Source organism: Abrus precatorius, unplaced genomic scaffold (assembly GCF_003935025.1).
Source record: "Abrus precatorius isolate BTA unplaced genomic scaffold, Abrus_2018 Scaffold2, whole genome shotgun sequence".
NCBI lineage: Eukaryota > Viridiplantae > Streptophyta > Magnoliopsida > Fabales > Fabaceae > Abrus > Abrus precatorius.
The window spans coordinates 10,710,884-10,730,549 of NW_020874362.1; the positions used below are offsets into that span (position 1 = coordinate 10,710,884).

The 19,666-nt window shown below is 34.3% G+C and overlaps 1 protein-coding gene across 1 annotated transcript; it reads left to right on the plus strand.

Moving 5' to 3' along the window:
* The first annotated feature begins 1,198 nt into the window (after positions 1-1,198).
* Positions 1,199-18,933, plus strand: LOC113857809 (isoprenylcysteine alpha-carbonyl methylesterase ICME-like). The gene is made up of 11 exons (XM_027490019.1): positions 1,199-1,930; positions 2,804-2,880; positions 3,013-3,082; positions 3,167-3,247; positions 3,728-3,802; positions 3,976-4,077; positions 4,201-4,341; positions 11,398-11,463; positions 11,565-11,708; positions 17,964-18,054; positions 18,560-18,933. The coding sequence occupies exons 1-11, from the start codon at positions 1,524-1,526 to the stop codon at positions 18,719-18,721; spliced, it is 1,416 nt and encodes a 471-aa protein (XP_027345820.1). The 5' UTR covers positions 1,199-1,523; the 3' UTR covers positions 18,722-18,933.
* The last annotated feature ends 733 nt before the right edge of the window (positions 18,934-19,666 follow it).

Genomic DNA, 19,666 nt, shown 5'->3' on the forward strand with positions numbered 1-19,666 from the left:
TAATTATATTTAATATAATAAATTTTTTATTATATTTTTATATTTAAATTATATATTTTATATTTTAAAATAAATTAATTTAATAAAAATAAAACAAACCCTTGCAACGCATGGGCATATTTACTAGTAAGGAAGTATTTCATAATCTTTCTCAATGTAATTATATTTAATATAATAAATTTTTTATTATATATATATATTTTTATATTTAAATTATATATTTTATATTTTAAAATAAATTAATTTAATAAAAATAAAAGAAACTCATGCATATTTATTAGTTGTGTTTTGAATTTTAACTTTTGTGCACACGTATTGTAATAATTAATGATTGTAATAATTAATGAGTTTGTTACATAAAAAATGTATTTCAAATTTTAACTTTTTATGCACATATATTGTAATGATTAATGAATTTGTTGTATAAAAAATAATTTAAAAATATAAAACTACAAATAAACTCCTATTTCAAATATGAAAAACTTAAAATCACGTTGCTACTTATTAAATTTTACTTTACATAAATTATTTTTAATCTACACAATAAAATAAATAACAACTAAAAAATAATACTAAAAATTATAATAGAATTACTTTTTAATATTTTTTTAATTTTTTAATTGTTATATATAAAATTTTAACTATTCTTTAGTGAACAAAAGAATGTTTGTGTTTATTTAAAATAAGTTATAAAGATAAAGAGATATAAGAGATTTATAAATAATATATAAGTCTTAAAAAAGTTATTTAAAAAAGAAAAAAAACATGAAAAGCTTGTATGAAAAAATAAAGAATTGTATCAACTTACCTTATTTGGACGCATTAGAAAAAAGTAATGTATGATTTTTTGAAAGTAGGTCCCACAAGTTTATTCTCTATATTACATCACATGAATTATTATCCAGGATAAATAAAAGTAGTTACAACTGATTAATGAATTTGTTGTGGAAAAGTTATTTTAAAAATATAAAATACAAATAAGAGTTTATTTTACATAAGAAAAAAATTAAATTAGATAATTATTTATTAAATTTTACCTTACATAAATTATTTTTAATATATACAATAAAATAAACAACAGCTATTAAAAATATAATAGAATTCAACATTTACTTTTTAATAGTTTTTTAGTTTTGTAATTGCTATATGCAAAAAGATTTCAATTGTTTTCTTGGCGAGTGAGTATAGAAGAAAGCTGTGCATATCTGTTGCAGTTTCATTTGTGAAATGAAACTAAAAAAGTAGAGTGGGCCCGACATTGGGCGAACACGGAAGCCAATCGTGACGCTTTGAATTTCAATTTTGAAGTTTAGAAAGGAAGAATGCACATTTTTTGGCACTTCCTAAATCCCAGTCTGTCTTTCCCCTTCTCTCTGTGTCACCTGATTCTCCTTTCAACAACAGAAATTCTCGGAAACAGGGGGCGAGAAGGTGGAAAAGCAGCAACTGAACGCGCATGAACCAATAAAGGTTTGTTGTTAAAGGGAGAACCGTCTGAATTCCATTACAAGGACACGAAAACAATGCCGTCTCAGATCCTTCCGATGTCGAACCGTTCCTTAGATTCGTCGTTTTCTTCAGCTGCAATGATGTTCAAAGCCAAAGATGACGATAACAACCCCTCCACGAGTCTCTTGCTCTCTTCATCTTCCTTGGAAGGCACCAACTATATTAAGCCCATCTTGTCAAGGGCTTCAAGCTTCACCTCACCAACACACAACAACAACAACAACAACAACACAATGCCTGTGGGTGCTCCTTATGCTTACCAAAAGAGGCGCAGACGTGCTTCCAGTGAAGACTCCTTGCCCTCCTTGCACTGTGATACTGCTCCCATTAATGCATCTTCCTTTGGACGTGATGTTAGGCATGTTGCTTCTGAAACCTTTCTCTTGACCCGCCTCTTTTTGAAGATGTTGACATACCTCGGGTATCGTTTCATTCTCTTTTCTCTTTTAAATATGGATATCTTAGCTATCATGTTGTCCATAATGTGCCACGAGGTTTTCCATTCTTAGGTTCTGCTGAACTTAATATTTGAGACACATTTGTCATATGGAGTGTGTTAGGGTAAATGACTTATTTAGTTCTTGTAGTGTGCGAGCTTATCTACTAAGTTTGATCATGAAACTTACTGACATAAGGTAAGGAAAAATTTATTTTGACATGAGAAACCTTTTTTCTATTAAGTTGTAAATAACTTATAGGAGTCATAACATAAGCCATTTTCTTGAGCTCCAATAAGCTCCCTAAAAGCTCTTTCAAATACTCTTATGGGGTAGAAAGAATAATTAGTGTAGTAGTTAGCTTCTTTAACGATTTTATTATTAGATGCTAGGTTATTGTCCTGTTCCTTTGTTTCTCGTTAGCTTTTGTTATACTCAAATTCCAGAAAGAATCTCCAACATCTGTGGGAAGGGCTACATTCTTTTACTCTCCCATGATTTTGCTAGGAGGGAGCCTTTTGCATTGGAAGTTATATTGTACACTAATTAATATTTTTAAAACATATCGCAAACCTAAGTATTATACTAAGTCTAGGCCCTAGATATCCTATATATGATGTAGTAACATACTGTATACCCATACCTGTCCCGAAGTTTATTTACCTGCGTGGAATCTATGAATCTCACTAATTAAGAGGGGCATCTTCCAAGACTCATTGGTGTTTGCAGATTCTTGCATCTGTTGTTTTGTTAAATTATTGAGCATATTTGCTTGTTTTGTAATGTTTGATTGTTTTACATGAATATCTTCACATGTACCAGTTATGTATGTTTTCTGATCCTATGTTTCTGTTCAGGTTAGGGTATAAATGGATAACAAGATTTCTTGCCCTTGGTTGTTATGCAATACTGCTTTTACCAGGCTTTATTCAAGGTCTGATTCAGTGATCTATTACATAATTCTCATACATATAATCATATATGTTTAGATTCTGATTTGAAATGCATTAGTTTCCCCCATCAATCGGCATTATTAGAGCATAAGTGTTTTCCTTCTGTTTTATAGTTGGATATTATTATTTCTTCTCCAGTCAGATACGCAGAAGCATAGTTTATGGAGATAAACCGCGAAATAGGTAAGCTTTATTTATATTTTGTCTCTCTGCATTTATAAACTCTTACAATTGTAATTTTGATGAATAGATTATTTTCTTTTGCAGGCTTGACTTGTATTTGCCTAAAAATAACAATGGTCCAAAACCCGTTGTTGCTTTTATTACTGGTGGAGCCTGGGTTATTGGGTAAGTGATATCATGCTTCATTTCAAATTTGTTATTTAATGCAATTAGGTGTTAGAATGCATTGATGTTGTTTATTGATTGAGAGTAATATTCCTTATTCATGGAGCTATCTGCTGATATATGAGTTTCAATTCTTATTTTTATCTCTTATTAGAAAGAGAAGTTCTTTTTTATTTATGCTTACCATTAAGCATTGTTAAAGATGACACGTTGATGATGATCCACTACATCATGATGGTGGTAACTGGTAAGAAGGTTATTGAGGTGCATCAGAAAATTCGTCGAACTGTATATATGATTAACTTGATAGATATAAATGTTTATAATTATATACTGTGTTTTTCTTTTGTGATATTTATCATTCCTTGTGCAATCAGATGCCACTAATTTCATTCAGGTTTTTTTGTGTGTCTACTGTATGCTCAGACACATTCACCACTTACCAATTCAGTTCTTACAAGTTTTGAAGTATTTGTGTAGTTACAAAGCATGGGGTTCTCTGTTAGGTCAACAGTTAGCAGATAGAGATATCATTGTGGCATGCATAGATTACAGGTAATGTTTTTCTTCCCCTATTCTCAAACAACTAAAAATATTTATAATTTAAATTGAATTTATCAACTTACATGAAATTCACTTAATAATAAATCGTCCACTGAAATGAGTATGTTGCTTATGTCTTCTAGTTCTTCCTATTGCGGTGTTATCTAACATCTCTTTTCTTGCAGAAATTTTCCTCAGGGAACCATCAGCGATATGGTAACTGATGCTTCTGAAGGTATCTCATTCGTGTGCAACAATATTGCCGAATATGGAGGTGACCCTAATAGGTAAATAATCATTCTCGCAAGTCCAAAGTTTTTTTTCATTACAGCATCCATTTTTTGCTATTTCACTGAGTGTAATGGTTTCTCATAAAGGATGCTTTTTTCATATATATTTCTTTTCCGTAGAATTTACCTGATGGGGCAGTCAGCTGGGGCACATATTGCTGCATGTGTAATTGTGGAGCAGGCTATCAAAGAGGCTGGTGAAGGAGAGAGTACTTCTTGGAGTCTTTCCCAGATTAAGGCTTATTTTGGTTTATCTGGAGGGTAAGTACTTGCAGAAAGTTTCTTCTAAAAATATCATGAACTTTTGGATGTGGTTTGGTCTCATGGATCCTTGCATGTACTTGAGCTCAAGGTGGAACTTTTTGGTCTACTTTCTCCTCAAGATTTGGTTATTGGTTGTCATTAAGGCACTTTTATTTGATCTCTTGTTAAATGTCAAGTTGCTGCAATATCGGGTGAAGGTATTGAAGTATTAATTAATTGTGGAATCTCTTAGAACTTGAATAATATGAGGAAAATAATGTTATTTCCAACTGTGGGTTATAAATGCATATAAGAAATGAATTCATTCCTATTTACAAGAAATAATTAACACAGATTGTTATTTCCAACACAACAATTTCTTAGGGTAATTATCTAAACACAGATTTCTATAGAATAATCTTCTCATGTCTTTAAATAGGCTCTTGATTTCAAAGCTTGCATAGCTGTTACCCACATTTGAATTAGTCTCCTTTGTTGCGCCCATATCTCTTTAGTTGTGCTGTAGTACATGATGTTCTCTCCTATTGCATTGGTACTTGTGTTTGTTAGAACTTAGAAGTAGATTGGACTTAATTCAACCCCAAAAGCTAGCTCAAAGGGATAGGAATATCCAAGTCTTATATGGACTATTTTGACTGTATTCTTAGTTAATGTTCCCCATCTTGATAGACATCCCTCATGTTCAGAACTGGACATTTGGATCCCAAAGTTTGCAAGACAAGACATTTGTGTGTAGTCCAACATAAAAATTAGAGCTGTCAAAAAGCCTAATTAGTCTAGCCCTAGCCCTAGCCCATATGGGCTATGGCCAAAAAGCTCCATAAATCAAAAGCTCTATGGGCCAAAAAGCCCACTGGGTCAGGGTTAGAGTCAGGGCTTCAAGGGCTAAAAAATTTCAACATTTGCAAGTTTTCAACTCAAATTTAATTTCATAATTAACAATTAATCATTAGTGCAATAATAGCAAAATAGAACATCAGTCTATCTATAAACAATGGTGGAATAAATTAACAGCAAGATTCTAGCAAATTTAATTTCTAACATTAGTGCAGTAACATAATATCTATAAACAATCTGTATTTACATAAATCCATCTATAACAAAAGAACATCAGTCCAACTACAAACAAAATCAATTTCAAGGACTCCTTTATCTTTTCAGCACAAGTAAGAAGCAGATAACAGCAAAATACACAAAGCCAATGTGTAGGACTCCTCATTATCCATTGTAGAACAATGTTGAACACATTAAAATTGTCAATTCTCCTCAGTCATTTTCTCTCTGAAAGAAACAGAAAAAAGGTGAAAAAATAATTGGTCAAAAAGAAAACTCGATAAATTAATTCTTAATAGATTCATACTTCACTTGCTTGTAGTCTTCAATATCTTGTTGCATACTAGACTCTAGTGTTTTTGTCTCTTCATTATCTAAAACTCAAAAGCAATAAAAATAGAATTATGTTTGTACAAATTATATAATAATCATAAAAGGTTATTAGAATAAATATTACCGCTTGGACTTTCAACAAAGCCATGCAACCAATTCTTAGTACAAATTAACATTTGCACATTTTCTAAAAGAGCCTCTATACTTAGTGAGAACACGTCCACCAATGCTAAAAGCAGATTCTGATGCTATTGTCGTGATTGGAATGCTAAGCACAGCTCGTGCTAATATAGAGTGTTGGAAATCTCTTTTCATTATTCTTCCAATAATGAAGCACATCAAATTCTTCAGTATCATCATAATCAACTTGTGACTCATCCAAATACAAATCCAATTCACTCTTACTAATGGTAGACTTAGTTTCATTTTGAAACATTTTAAACTCCTGCAAAATATAACATAATAATTCTTTAAACAAAATAAAAATAAGAAATACACTATAATTAAAATGACATAAAAAAACATACATTGAACAATCTTGATTTCTTTGATCTATTTCCATCTCCATGTGACTTTGACCACAAATTGGATTCATTGGAAGGTTGAGAACCACTTGTAGCATTAGAATTGTTTGCATATTCTCCATAAAGTTTATCAAACTTATCCTTCACATTGTTGACATTCGCGTGAGAGGTTAAAGGATCAAGCTTGGTATAACAAAATCTTAAAATATCAAACTTTAAACAAGGGTCAAGAATAGCTCCAAAAGCTAACAACACACAGTAATTCTTCTAATATTTTTCAAATTTTCCTTTCATTCTTGCAGCCATATCTTTTATAACATCATCCTCGTTCAATAAATATTCATTCAACAAGCATTCAATCTTCCAAACTTGCATAAAATATAAGTTTGAAGCCGGATAACAAGAACTAGAAATCATATTTGTAGTCTCGTAAAATGGCTCTAAAAATTCACATAATTTCTCTCCTTTCCTCCATTCCTCATACGATGGACAATATTTATAATTCCTATCAACCACTTGAAGAATATCAGAAGCTTTTTCATACTTTATAGCATTCTCAAGCATTAAGTATGTTGAATTCTACCTGATAGAAACATCTAATTTTAACCCAATTGTTGTGTCTATTCTAGCATCTTGCATACAATCTTGAAATTTAATCATCCTTCCATCGGACCCTGTCACATATTTAACACTCTCTTATTTTGAAGAGTGTTTTATTAGTTACTTTTAGACCTTCTTGTACAATCAAATTGAGTATATGAGTAGAACAACGCACATGAAAAAATTCTCCATCACATAACAAACTATTTTGCACACGAAGATGATTTTTCAAAATATCTTGCATATTGTCATTGGCAAAAGCATTATCTAAGATAATAGAAAAAACTTTTTTATCAATTTCCCATTGCTTCAAGCAATCAAATAAAGTGGCTTCTAATTCAACTCTAGTGTGAGGTGGTTTCATTCGACAAAAATTCAAAATCTTACTTACTAATCTCTAATTCTCATCAACAAAATGAACAGTTAAACAAATATAACCCTGTAGTTGCTGTCTAAACATCAGAGGTAAGACATAATCTGTTAGGAATATTACACATGACTTCTTTGAGTTTTTCCTTCTCTCTCATGTAAATTTTTTGAACATCTGACACAACAGTATTCCTAGAGGGCATTACAACATTAAGATTCACATAACTGATCTACTCTTTGATCATATCATACTCTGCAAAGTTAAAAGGAAGATCATGTTTGATTATGGCTTGTGCAAGAATGTTACGATGAGTCTTTTGGTTAATTTTTCTCGCACCAAAATTTACATCTTGAGTAGGAATCGCATCTACACTTGAACTTTGAATGTTTTTACAAACTGAAACGTGTAGACTTAAATGTAAAGTTCCATAATGATTTTGTCTTGGGATTTTTTCCAATAGCATAATCATGGCCACAATATTTGCACACAGCTCTTTCAATCCCATCCTTATCTACACCAGTTTTAGTAAAATATTTCCAAACATTTGAAAGGTGCTTTCTAGGGGTTTCAACACTTTCAAATAACACAGGAGGAGTTTCAGAAACAACTTCATCATCTATATTCACAGTCTTATTCATAGAATTCATAATATAATTTATAGTTCCTATGCATTGAAAGAAACATAAGATAAAAATTAGAACAAACAAATTTAAGTATTATTTGATAAATATATTAAAAAAAAAATATTTTATCATAAAGACCTTCTGAGTAATCCAATTTAAAATAGAATAATAAAATTTAAAATTTTTAAATTACAAATGAGTAAGACATTTGTTCTAATTCTGACATTCAGCAGAAAACTTACTTGATAGTTTGATAAGATCTTTTGCTTGTATTCCTTGTGATTTTGAATCTGTTCAAACCAACATAGAATAACAAAAACTCAGCAAATTGAACAACAAAATCAAGCCGAAGGCAAAATACCAAGAAAAATAAAAAAAGAAACACCATCTCCACAAACTATAAATATTGGGCTTGTTAATCATCACTTTTTTTAGCTAACAAGTGATTTTTGAAATACTGGTAACTAAATAATATTAGATATGAAATGTACTTGCAAACATATTAATATGCTATTTTATTTTTATTCAGAGGATCGAGGACTTTTATACTTTCAAGTTACTACTTATTATTCATAATTAACTACGTTCTAGGATAAGATTTATATCTTGGAGTGATCAAATAGTTTGTAAATAAAATTATAAAATTTTTGTTCTCAATTTGCAATTGTTTGGTGTATATGAAAGAAATGTTAGAATTTTTCCTAGTTGAGTGATGCATTAGGAGTTCAATTGGAATTTAGCAGTTCACTTAGCTTCTTTGTGATGTCCTGCTAAAGGTCTGATTAGGGGATTTTTTGGTTGATACACAAAGATTGGGATGCCTTAAAAATAATCAGCCCACAACTCAGTGATAGCAGGATGGATTGTGCGATTAAAGTTTTCATTTAGTAGAAGTGAAAAGGAACACCGTAAATGGAAAAAAAAAGAAGAAGTAATGAATCCGTAGTGACGATTTATCAAAGGTTTTTTAAATTGATTAGAATTCTAGAATGAATTGGCTACATGGTGGCAGCAATTACATGAAACCAAAGATAGCTGCACCGCAAAATTGTTCAATAAAGTAAATCAAAAACTTGAACAGATAGATTTCAATTAAAAAAACTATTGTTTTATAGCAATTGAAACAAGTACTTCCAAAACTTATTCAGAATTGTTATTTGGAAGATTTCAACAAAAAGCCAACAATACATAAATTAGATTTAAAATTAAGAGAAAAAATTGGAAGAACATGTGATGAGATTGCAAAACAGTAAATAATAACAAGGTAGAAACAAAATAACTGAGAGGATTAAAGCATATGCCAAAACCTTAACAATCAAAGGAAGCATTGACAATTCAACTGCAGGCAACTCCCTTAACTCATTGTTTACACTGTGAAATGCCTCACCTGAAACATACAGAATATAGTCTAACTAAGTTGATAAAGCACCAAACAAGATAATTCTGCAAATTAAAAACAGCACTGTGTGGGCTGATGCTGGACCAGTATCTGCAAAACCAACTCTTATAATAAAAAACATCACACCACGGTAATTTCACAAAACAGAGGAATTCAACAAAAATTTAAACAATCATTTGATGTCAACCAAAAAGCAAAAGACCGAAACAATTAAGGGTTCAGTTTAACATTCTTCAAAACAGGATAAGAACACACTTTGAACAAAAAAATGTTTAAGCAAATAGAAAAGCAAGAAAAGAAATTGAAACCTGGGCGATTGATGAGGAAGAAGAAGATTAAAGGTGGAGGGATTAAGACGAAAGGTGCAGCTAATCTGAATGTGGAACAGTTTCTGCAATCGAATTCAAAGCCAAATTAAAGAGAGGAAATATTGAATTCTGATTGAGATAAAATGGAAGCGTAGGGTACCTAAGCAGAGAACCTCGATGAAGACGGTGAGTGATTGCATCAAAAGCTGAAGAAACCAAATCGAAAGTTGAAGAAACCAACTCCAACGAGAGAAGAAGGAATGTGTAGAGGCAAAGAACTTGTAATTTTGTAAATAATTGAGAATGGTAAAAAAATTGGGACTAGGGTTTGCTGAACAAAATTTAGAAGTATTTCCTGGGTCAGGGCCAACCCATGGGTAACCCTACCCTGGCCTTATATTATGGGGCTAAATAACTTAGGGTCAAATTAAATTATTTTAACTAATATTAAAACAGGGCTTAATAAATTATTCTAGGGTCGGGTAGGGCTGGCCCCAGGGCTTTCGCCCTTTTTGACAGCACTAATCAAAATTGGATAGGCTTTAACATCGAATAAGAAATGGATTGCACCTTACTCAACCCAAAACGCTAGCTCAATGAGTGAGGATTGCTCAAGTTTTACTAGGACTATTTAGTCCATATTCGTAGCCAATATGGTGGCATCTTAATAATGTTCAACAGCCACTACATCACCAAGCTGTTTTTGAGTCTCCATTTTTTTTGTTGGGTTCATCTTTTTCCACTTGCTTTGCATCCCTGTGATACACACTTTTCCTTTCCTTGGAAAGAAAAATCAAACCAAATTGGCCCATTTGATGAAGTTTTGTCCCTTCAGTTTGTGGCTGGTGATCAGAAGAATAGGTCCTTCAATAAGGCCTGTTATGGTAGGAATGCCAGTCTCTGATCTGGATACTATGGGCTATCATTCTCCTGTTTTTTGGCCATGGATGGAATAACATGTAGTTTGAAATCAAACATGGTTCAGATCATACTTTGAACCATGCAGAAAATACAGTATTTTCCTTGTTGATTTTGAGATGGTAGAATAAATAGAGAATTAGGGTAACAGCTGTATGCTGATCTAGGCCTAGGTAATAAGATAGAAAATCTCTCCTGAAAGGTAACAGAAAATTACAGATATGAGATACAAAGAGATCCTAAAAGAATGGAACTGATATCTGTACATAAGAAGACAAAATAGTAGTTTTTTCTGTTCCTAGAACAGGAACCAATCACCAACCTAGAGTTTGATACTTGTCACTCCATTCTTCTTTTTATAAACAAAAGTTGAATTTAAGCACAATGTAGGTAAGTCTCTGCATTGCCATGCTTCAAGTTCAAAGGGCTCTTGCGTGAGGGGTGTATGTTAGAGATGAATAAAAGCTGTTCATATGCCTGCAGCTAGCTGCTTAAGCTATTTTTACTGTTGGTTTGTGATAAATCCCTCGTTAGAAATGCAAATTTTGTCTGTGATATGTTACAAAAGCATATTTGGTTTACTAACAATAGGATTGTTACACTGTTTTACATATTATTGAAGGAAATATAGCTCCAGTTGATCCTGTATGAATTTAATTTTTTTTTTTAATGATAAATGTATCTGAAAGATATGCAATAACTACTAATTCTTCCAGGTAGGGTTTTGACTATTCGCCTCGCTTAGGGGGACAAGGCTTTGTTGTTGTTGTTGTCTTCCAATTATGATTTTATTTTGCTTACAGATGATGCAATTTATTTGATTGAGAATGCTTATTATATATCCCGCATTTGCCACCAAGCTTGTTGATTTTATGGTAAGATTCACATAATTCTTTTGCTGTCTTTCCTTCTTCCATCAATGCAGGTATAATTTGTTAAACCTTATAGATCACTTCCATCGTAGAGGTCTATATCGCTCTCTCGTTTTAAGGTAAAACACTTAATTAATCTTCAAGTGAGTTAATGTTTAATTAATACATGATTCTGCTTTTTATTGTATTAAATTTACAAATGACAACTTTTATCTTACAGCATAATGGAAGGGGAGGAATCCCTGCGACGGTTTTCTCCAGAAGTAATGATTCAAGATCCAAATATTGGAAATGCTGCTTCTCTACTACCTTCTGTGGTTCTGTATCATGGCACTGCAGATCAGTCCATACCATCAGATGCGAGGTTTGTGCCTCTTGAAATTGTGGTAACAATAGAAAACGTGAATTTATGTTAATTGCCCATTAATTAGTTATGGTTTTTAGTTTTGCTCAAATAGCTGAGAAGGCCCTGTTTTGGGAGAACAGGGAGTGTTAATTGCTTCAAGCAATATTGAAGTGCCAAGATTTGTGTGATTTTAGTTAGCATTGCCCAACTTAATTTAACTTCAATATATGGATAATCGTGCTAAAGAAACAAGACAACAAACATAGATCAACCTGTGACAATTCCTAGTCCTAAAACAAGAATTTTAGCAAACGATCAATATAGAAAACTTAAAGAGTGAAATGTTCTAGCTTAATTCACATGCAACGTGAAAATGATGTAATAAATGGAGTAAGTTATGTTAGAATATATGAAGCATATCTATTAATATCTGTTAGAATCTTGTAAATATAATAACTGTATATTTTGTAATTATGTACTCTTCTCTATAAATTAGAATAACTACGCTGTGCCCTAAACATACGGATTCAATATTTTCTCTATCAACATAGTATCTAGAGCCTAGAGAGGTAACCCTAATCCGGTTTTTTTCCTGGTGGACTCACTATTCACTGATGCCCTTTTTTTTTCCGGCGCCGCTGTCACTGTCCGCCACTGTTCTGGCACTGCCGCCACTGCCACCGTCTGACCTCCGATCACTACGGAAACCCCGCCGTTCTGGTCGCCCTTGTCAGATCGGCCGAACCCCGATGACTATGCATTCATCGGCGCCCCCACATGCCGCCCTCTCCTCAGTCGATTTTCTCACGCGCCACCTCTCTCCGTGTGTCCGGCGTCCTTTCTTGATGCCGTCGACTGGGGTTTGCTCGCTCTTCTCTCCTTTACCTGTTATCAGTCTCGGTTAGCTGTTTGGACATTTATTTGCCCTTGTTTTACCCTTTTTCCCTGCTGTTTGGGCATTTTCTCTCTCTTCTCGCTGACCAATGGCTGCCTCTAGCACTCCAAAAGCTGACACCCAGATTTTTACCAATCATGTCACTGCTCCTCTCTCTTCTGAGCAGTTGGACGGTAAGCACTACTCCTCCTGGGCTTCTCACATTGAACTTTGGCTTGTTGGACAGGGTTATGAGAAACATCTCACCCAAACAGTAGACGATGTCCCGGAGGCCGACCGTCCTCTGTGAAAAAAGGTTGACGCTTAGCTGTGCTGTATCATGCGAGCCACCATTCGCCCATCTCTTCGTGATGTCTTTCCCACTCACAAAACCTGCAAAGCTGTTTGGACACAAGCTCAACAACTCTTTACAAACAATTCTTGACGACTCTACCAAGTTTGTGAAGACCTCATGACTGTCCTTAGTGCCCATCAAATTAAGGATTTTATGTCAACCTATCTTGGCTCGGTATCAAGCCTTCTTTGTGAGTTCAACGAATTGCTTCCTCCCGTTGCCACTCCAAATGCAGAACTTGATAATCGCGAGAAGTTTTTCATGTCCTTGTCTCTATACGGTCTGCCCCCAGACTCTTCTCATGTTCGTGATCAGATCCTGCGGAGCCTTACAGAAGCTACTATGGACAGTACTTGGGCGACCCTCCTTCATGTGCCCCCCAAAACCTCCTTTGAGCCTTTGCTTCCCACTTCTATTGACTCTTCGGCTTTGGTTTCTCGCAACACCAACCAACCTCCACAGCGCAAGGGCGGCAAAGGACGTCCCTAGTGTGATCATTGCCACTAATCGGGACACACAATTGATAAGTGTTGTACTTTATATGGTCGACCTCCTCGCACTGCCCCGGTGGCCCAAAGTTCTGTGTCTCCTTCATCCACTTCTACTCCATCATTGGCTCTGGATCCATATCCATCACCTTTTTATGACGATTTCCTGAAATGGTATGACGATCGTCAGGCCTCCGGTTCCACTGCTACTGTTGCACACACTAGTAATTCCTTCGTTGGTCTCTCTCACTCCTCAGGCCCTTGGGTCCTTGACTCTGGGGCCACCAATCACATCACTGGTAATAAATCTATTTTTTCTTCTCGTTCTACTTCTGGTTATTTACCTTCTGTTACCAAGGTGTTGGTATTGTTCATCCTCTTCCTTCTCTTTCTATTAACAATGTCCTTTATATCCCTAGGGCTCTCTTTAATTTATTGTCCATTAGTCAACTTACCCAGTCTCTTGATTGTGTCATCTCTTTTATCAAAAGTTCTGTTTCCTTGCAGGACCGGATTACGGGGAGGATGATTGGCTTCGGATGTGAGTCCCATGGCCTTTATCAGCTCAACAAGCCCTCTCTTGTTGGTTCGTCAGCAACGTCTCCACTTCTGATTCATGCTCGATTACGACATCCAGGTCTTGATAAGTTGAAACAGCTATACCCTAGTCTTTCTAAGTTAAAGTCTTTGTCTTGTGAGTCATGTCAATTAGGCAAACATGTTCGTAATTCTTTTTCTAGTCGCACTATGAGTTGGGTTTCGTTCTCTTTTGTTTTAGTTCATTCAAATGTTTGGGGTCCAAGTTGTATTTCCTCTACATTAGGGTCTAGGTATTTTGTTACTTTTATAAACGATTTTTCCCGTTGTACTTGGTTACACTTGATGAAAGATTGTTCAGAAATTTTTTTATCTTTTCAGTCTTTTTTTTATTAAATAAAAAATCAATTTGGTATCCCTATTCGCACTTTACAAAGTGATAATGCACGTGAATATCTGTCTACTCAATTTCAGACCTTTATGGCATCACATGATGTGTTACATCAAACATCTTGTCCTCATAACCCCCAACAGAATGGAATTGTAGAATGCATAAATCGGCATCTACTTGAGACCACTCGGACTCTTCTTCTCCACTCTCATGTTCCTCATTAGTTTTGGGATGATGCGGTACTTACTGAATGTTATCTCATTAAGCATATGCCTTCCTCTGTTTTACAAGGTAAAATCCTTCATCAAGTTCTATACCCCCACCATTCTCTTCATCCTTTACCATCTCGGGTCTGTGATTCTACATGTTTTGCTCATGCTCTCGGTCTTGACATTGACAAGCTCTCTCCTCAGTCTCATAAGTGTGTTTTTCTCAGGTACCCGTGATCTCAAAAAGGATACAAGTGTTATTCTCTACTCTTCGCAGGTATTTCATTTCTGTTGATATTACTTTCTTCGAGTCCATTCCATTCTTTGAACTTAGCACATCTACACTTGAGTCTTCCCCGCCACGACTGCCCCTAGTTCAATCCTTTTCTATCCTCCAGAGGCGTCTCCATCCCCTCCACACCCATCCCGTCTACCTTTGCAGGTATATTAGCGTCGTACTCGTCCTATATTGGAGCTACCGAGCACTAATAACACCATGGACTCACCTTTGGAGCCACTTCTTTCGCCTCATCTTTCGGTCCCGCCCTCTGAACCTGACATTCCCATTGCCATTCGAAAAGGTATATGTTCTACTTGTAATCCTTCTCCTCATTATATTTCTTTAAGTTATCATTGTTTTTCTCTTTCCTATTATTCTTGCCTTTCTTCCTTGTCCTCTGTTTCTATTCCTAAGAGTGCAAGTGATGCATTTTCCCATCTCGGATGGAAACAAGCTATGCTAGACGAGATGTGTGCATTACAAAACAGTGGGACTTGGGACCTCGTTCCTCTACTACCAGGGAAGTCAGTTGTTGGTTGTCGGTGGATGTATATAGTCAAGGTTGGTCCGGACGGCAAGGTTGACCAACTTAAGGCCTATCTCGTCGCCAAAGGCTATACTCAAATCTTTGGGTTGGATTATGGCAACACCTCTCCCGTGGCCAAATTGCCTTCTATGCGACTATTCCTGTCCATTGCTGCCATACGTCATTGGCCTCTCTATCAGTTAGATATCAAGAATGCTTTCTTACATGGTGATATGCTCGAAGAAGTGTACATAGAGCAACCGCCTTGCTTTGTTGCTTAGGGGGAGTCCTCTAGTCTTGTATGTCGACTGCGAAAATCTTTATATGGCCTCAAGTAGTCACCTAGAGCATGGTTTAGCAGATTCAGTACTGTGATTCAATAGTTTGGCATGACTCAGAGTGAGGCTGACCATTCTGTCTTCTATTGTCACTCCCCTACCGGTTATATCTACTTGGTTGTTTATGTTGATGATATTGTCATCACAGGTAGTGACCATCATGGCATTGCACAGGTGAAGCAACATCTCTTCAAACATTTTTAGACAAAAGATCTTGGCAAACTCAAATATTTTTTGGGAATAAAAGTAGCACAATCCAAAAATGGGATCATCATTTTCCAAAGGAAGTATGCAATGAATATTTTGGAAGAAACAGGAATGTTAACTTCCAAGCCAGTTGACACTCCCATGGATCCTAATGTCAAGCGCCTGCCAAATCAGGGGAGCCTCTTTTAGATCTTGAAAGATACAAAAGATTAGTAGGGAAGTTGAACTACCTCACTGTTACCTGTCCAGATATCTCATTCGCAGTAAGTGTAGTAAGTCAATTCCTCAACTCTCCATGTAAGGAACATTGGGATGCAGTGACTCGCATTGTTCGATACATCAAAGGAGCTCTAGGAAAGGGTCTTTTGTATGAAGACAAAGGACACACTCGAGTTGTGGGATATTCAGATGCAGATTGGGCAAGATCTCCTGTAGATAGAAGGTCCACCTCTGGATTCTGTATATTTGTTGGAGATAACCTTGTCTCTTGGAAAAGTAAGAAGCAAAATGTTGTAGCCTAGTTGAGTGCGGAAGTGGAGTATCGAGCTATGGCTATAGTGAGTCAGGAGCTTATATGGCTCAAACACTAAAGTTCAGAGAGATCACACATATGTCACTTATATGTGATAATCAAGCTGCTATGCATATTGTCTCAAATCCAGTATTCCATGAAAGGACAAAGCATATTGAAATTGATTGTCACTTTGTCAGAGAGAAAGTCATGTCCGAAGAAATATCTATTAGTTTTGTCAATTTCCATGACCAACTAGCAGACATATTTACTAAGTCATTAAGGGATCCTCGGATTAACTACATATGTAACAAGCTTGGTGCATATGACTTATATGCTCCAACTTGAGGGGGAGTGTTAGAATCTTGTAAATATAGTAGCTGTATATTTTGTAATTATGTACTCCTCTATAAATTGGAATAACTCTGTTGTGCCCTAAACACACGGATTCAATATTTTTCCTCTCTTAACAATATCTATATTATATCTTAGAATATTTTAGATCATCTCTTTACTTAGTTTCCCTACTTTCTTAGTCACTGCATTTCCTGATATCTCATGATTTATTTCCCTAATTAATTAGAAATATTAGTATCAATAAGGAATGTATGTTTTGTCACATTGTTAGATAACAGTTATCGCATCATATCTAGTCAATATCAATTTTATGGTATTTGTAGAGAAGAGAGAGATGTGAGAAATGTATAATAGGATTCACTACAAAGTGTTGCAACCCCCACATTTAAATTACTAGGTTAGGTGCATTGTACATGCATGGGTCAATTCAAGCCCATGTGAAAGTGAAAGGACTAGGCCTTTAGGCATTGGGAGAGAACAAGATCTCTCGAATAACTTAAGTTGTATTAGAGAATAATGTCCACTCTTTTCTTCATCTAATTTCTCTGTTTCTTTCTCTGTTTTAGTCCAGTCCAATCAACAACAGTAAAGATTACTATTATCAATATGCATGTGTTGTTAATCATCAACTTAAGACATAACAAGCATTCAAAAAACCTTGGGGATTATAATGGTTTCTAATAAACTTCTGAGATTGAACAAGTTACTCCCTCTGTTTCATATTGAATCGCATTTGACTTTTGAGCACTTTCTATTTGTGTCAAATTATTTGTCACTTTAGAATATCAAGTAATCGTACAGTCCATGTACCCGACCTCCCTTAGTGACCAGAGATATACTTGGAATTAATTGAAACTTAGGGAAGATTCAAGGAAGAATCAGTTTCTTCCGCACCAAATTTTTGTTGAAATGTTGAACTCGTTTTCTGGATTGATTTTAGTTTCATTCTCCGTGTCCTGTTCTTTTAAACTGGTTAAAGTAGGCTTTAATCCTATATTATCCTCCAAATTCACAGTGTTACTAAATTACTAGAGGATTTGAAGAGAAGCTATTTAATTTGTAGAGCTGTGACTTGTCATTTTAGTACAACTACTTTGCTTTTGTTTCTAAATTGAAACATTTTCTTTAAATATTTTCTTATTTTTCAGCTGCTGAACTATGTATGATTAACATACTTTTTTTTTTAATTGTTTTATACAGTAAATCATTTGCTGAAACTCTTAAAAGTGTTGGAGTCAGAGCTGAATCAATTTTGTATGAAGGGAAGAGTCACACTGATGTGTTTCTACAGGTATTTGAGCACTGTTTTTCTTAGGCAACTGTATACCATTTTCTGCCTAAACTGCTAGGTTTTGTTTTCCATTTCAATATCACCGTAATACTTTTTAACAATATTCTATGATTTAAATAACAGTTAAGGAATAAATATCTTCAGAATAATTAATGCTAGCATATTTAACTTGCTTAGTCCTAGCCAACTTGTACCTCAAATCTTGTGTTATGGTATCATCTTTTTGAACCTTGCATTATGATTATCTTAAAGCCAACTACGATTGACTAACTTGATCCAAATATGAGGACACACTGCATTATCTAAATATATCACTCATTTCGTTGCTCTCTATTTATCTTTTCACATTTTCACTCCTGACAACATTTTCTGAGGTAATATAGCTTTCTGTTAAATTCTCTCAAGGAGTGATGGTTGCTAACTTTTCTGTGAAAATTTTTCTGATGAATGATTAACGATTAACGTTGTGTAAGAGCCATTCATGCCAAATGCCTATACCTTTCAGGATCCCATGAGAGGTGGCAAAGATGACTTGTTTGAAGATATAGTAGCATATATCCACACTGGCGATGCTGAAGCCTGTGCCAGAGATGCAGTGGCTCCTCCAAGGAGACGCCTTGTACCTGAATGTATGTTACTGATGGCTCGTAGTATCAGTCCTTTCTAGCCTGCAAGCAAAATCAATCAACTTTTTTAAGACTATTTAATTATTTTACTTTGTATATTTTAAATTGGAATTTGAGGATTTAATATATTTGGCTCATAGCATTCCGTCCATTCTTGCCTACAAGCAAAATCAATTAACATTTTAGTGATTTTATTATTTTACATTGTACACAACCTTTTATTCTGGTAATTGAAATGAAGTAGAAGTTAAGCGAAACGATAGTTACCCTAGATGCTAGTAACTTTGACTTTAACTGTGGCTATAAGTTAGTTACCTAGTTACTAGTAACTATACCTTTGACTATGGCTATGGCTAAACCTTTTTTCATAATATCAGTTAAATGTGTTGCTTAAGAAAATATATTTAATTTTTAACAACTCCCTTTAATTAATGTAATTGTAAAACATGTTAAACATTTGATAAAGAAAAAAATTAGATGTTATTCTGCAAGTATTTTTTATATTATTTATTATTTATTAATTAAAATTAAAATTTTATTTTACTAAACTATTTACATCCTATATTATAATAAATTGTTAATATAAAACTTTGAAATTGATTATAATCAATGACAATTAAACTTGTACTTTGTTTTATCTTTTGAAATGCTAAGCCATCGTATCAGGGAACTCAAAGTAAATTAAAAGATTAAGTTGATTTTGTTAGTCTGTTATTTTTCAGTTAATAAATTTAGCTTTATAAATTCTTAACTTCTTGTATTTTTTTTAATAATAATTAGTTTCTGAAATCATTCAAGAATTCTCTATATTCATCTTTTCTCCTTTAGAGTTTGTTTCTTTACACATTGAAACTATCCAGTTTTGAGTTATTTTATATTATTATTATTAAATCAACTTTTGGGATGATATTGTTAAATTGCATTCAGGCATCAACCAAACTCCGTTTTTCTTTAATTTGCTTTCAACTTTTTTTTGTCTTATTCAA

Excerpts from the sequence above, each read along its gene's own strand:
- LOC113857809 (XM_027490019.1), top strand. The coding sequence starts at position 1,524 with ATGCCGTCTCAGATCCTTCCGATGTCGAACCGTTCCTTAGATTCGTCG. Across the intron at positions 4,078-4,200 it reads TATGGAGGTGACCCTAATAG|AATTTACCTGATGGGGCAGT; the intron begins GTAAATAATCAT and ends TCTTTTCCGTAG. Across the intron at positions 11,464-11,564 it reads TATCGCTCTCTCGTTTTAAG|CATAATGGAAGGGGAGGAAT; the intron begins GTAAAACACTTA and ends TTTATCTTACAG.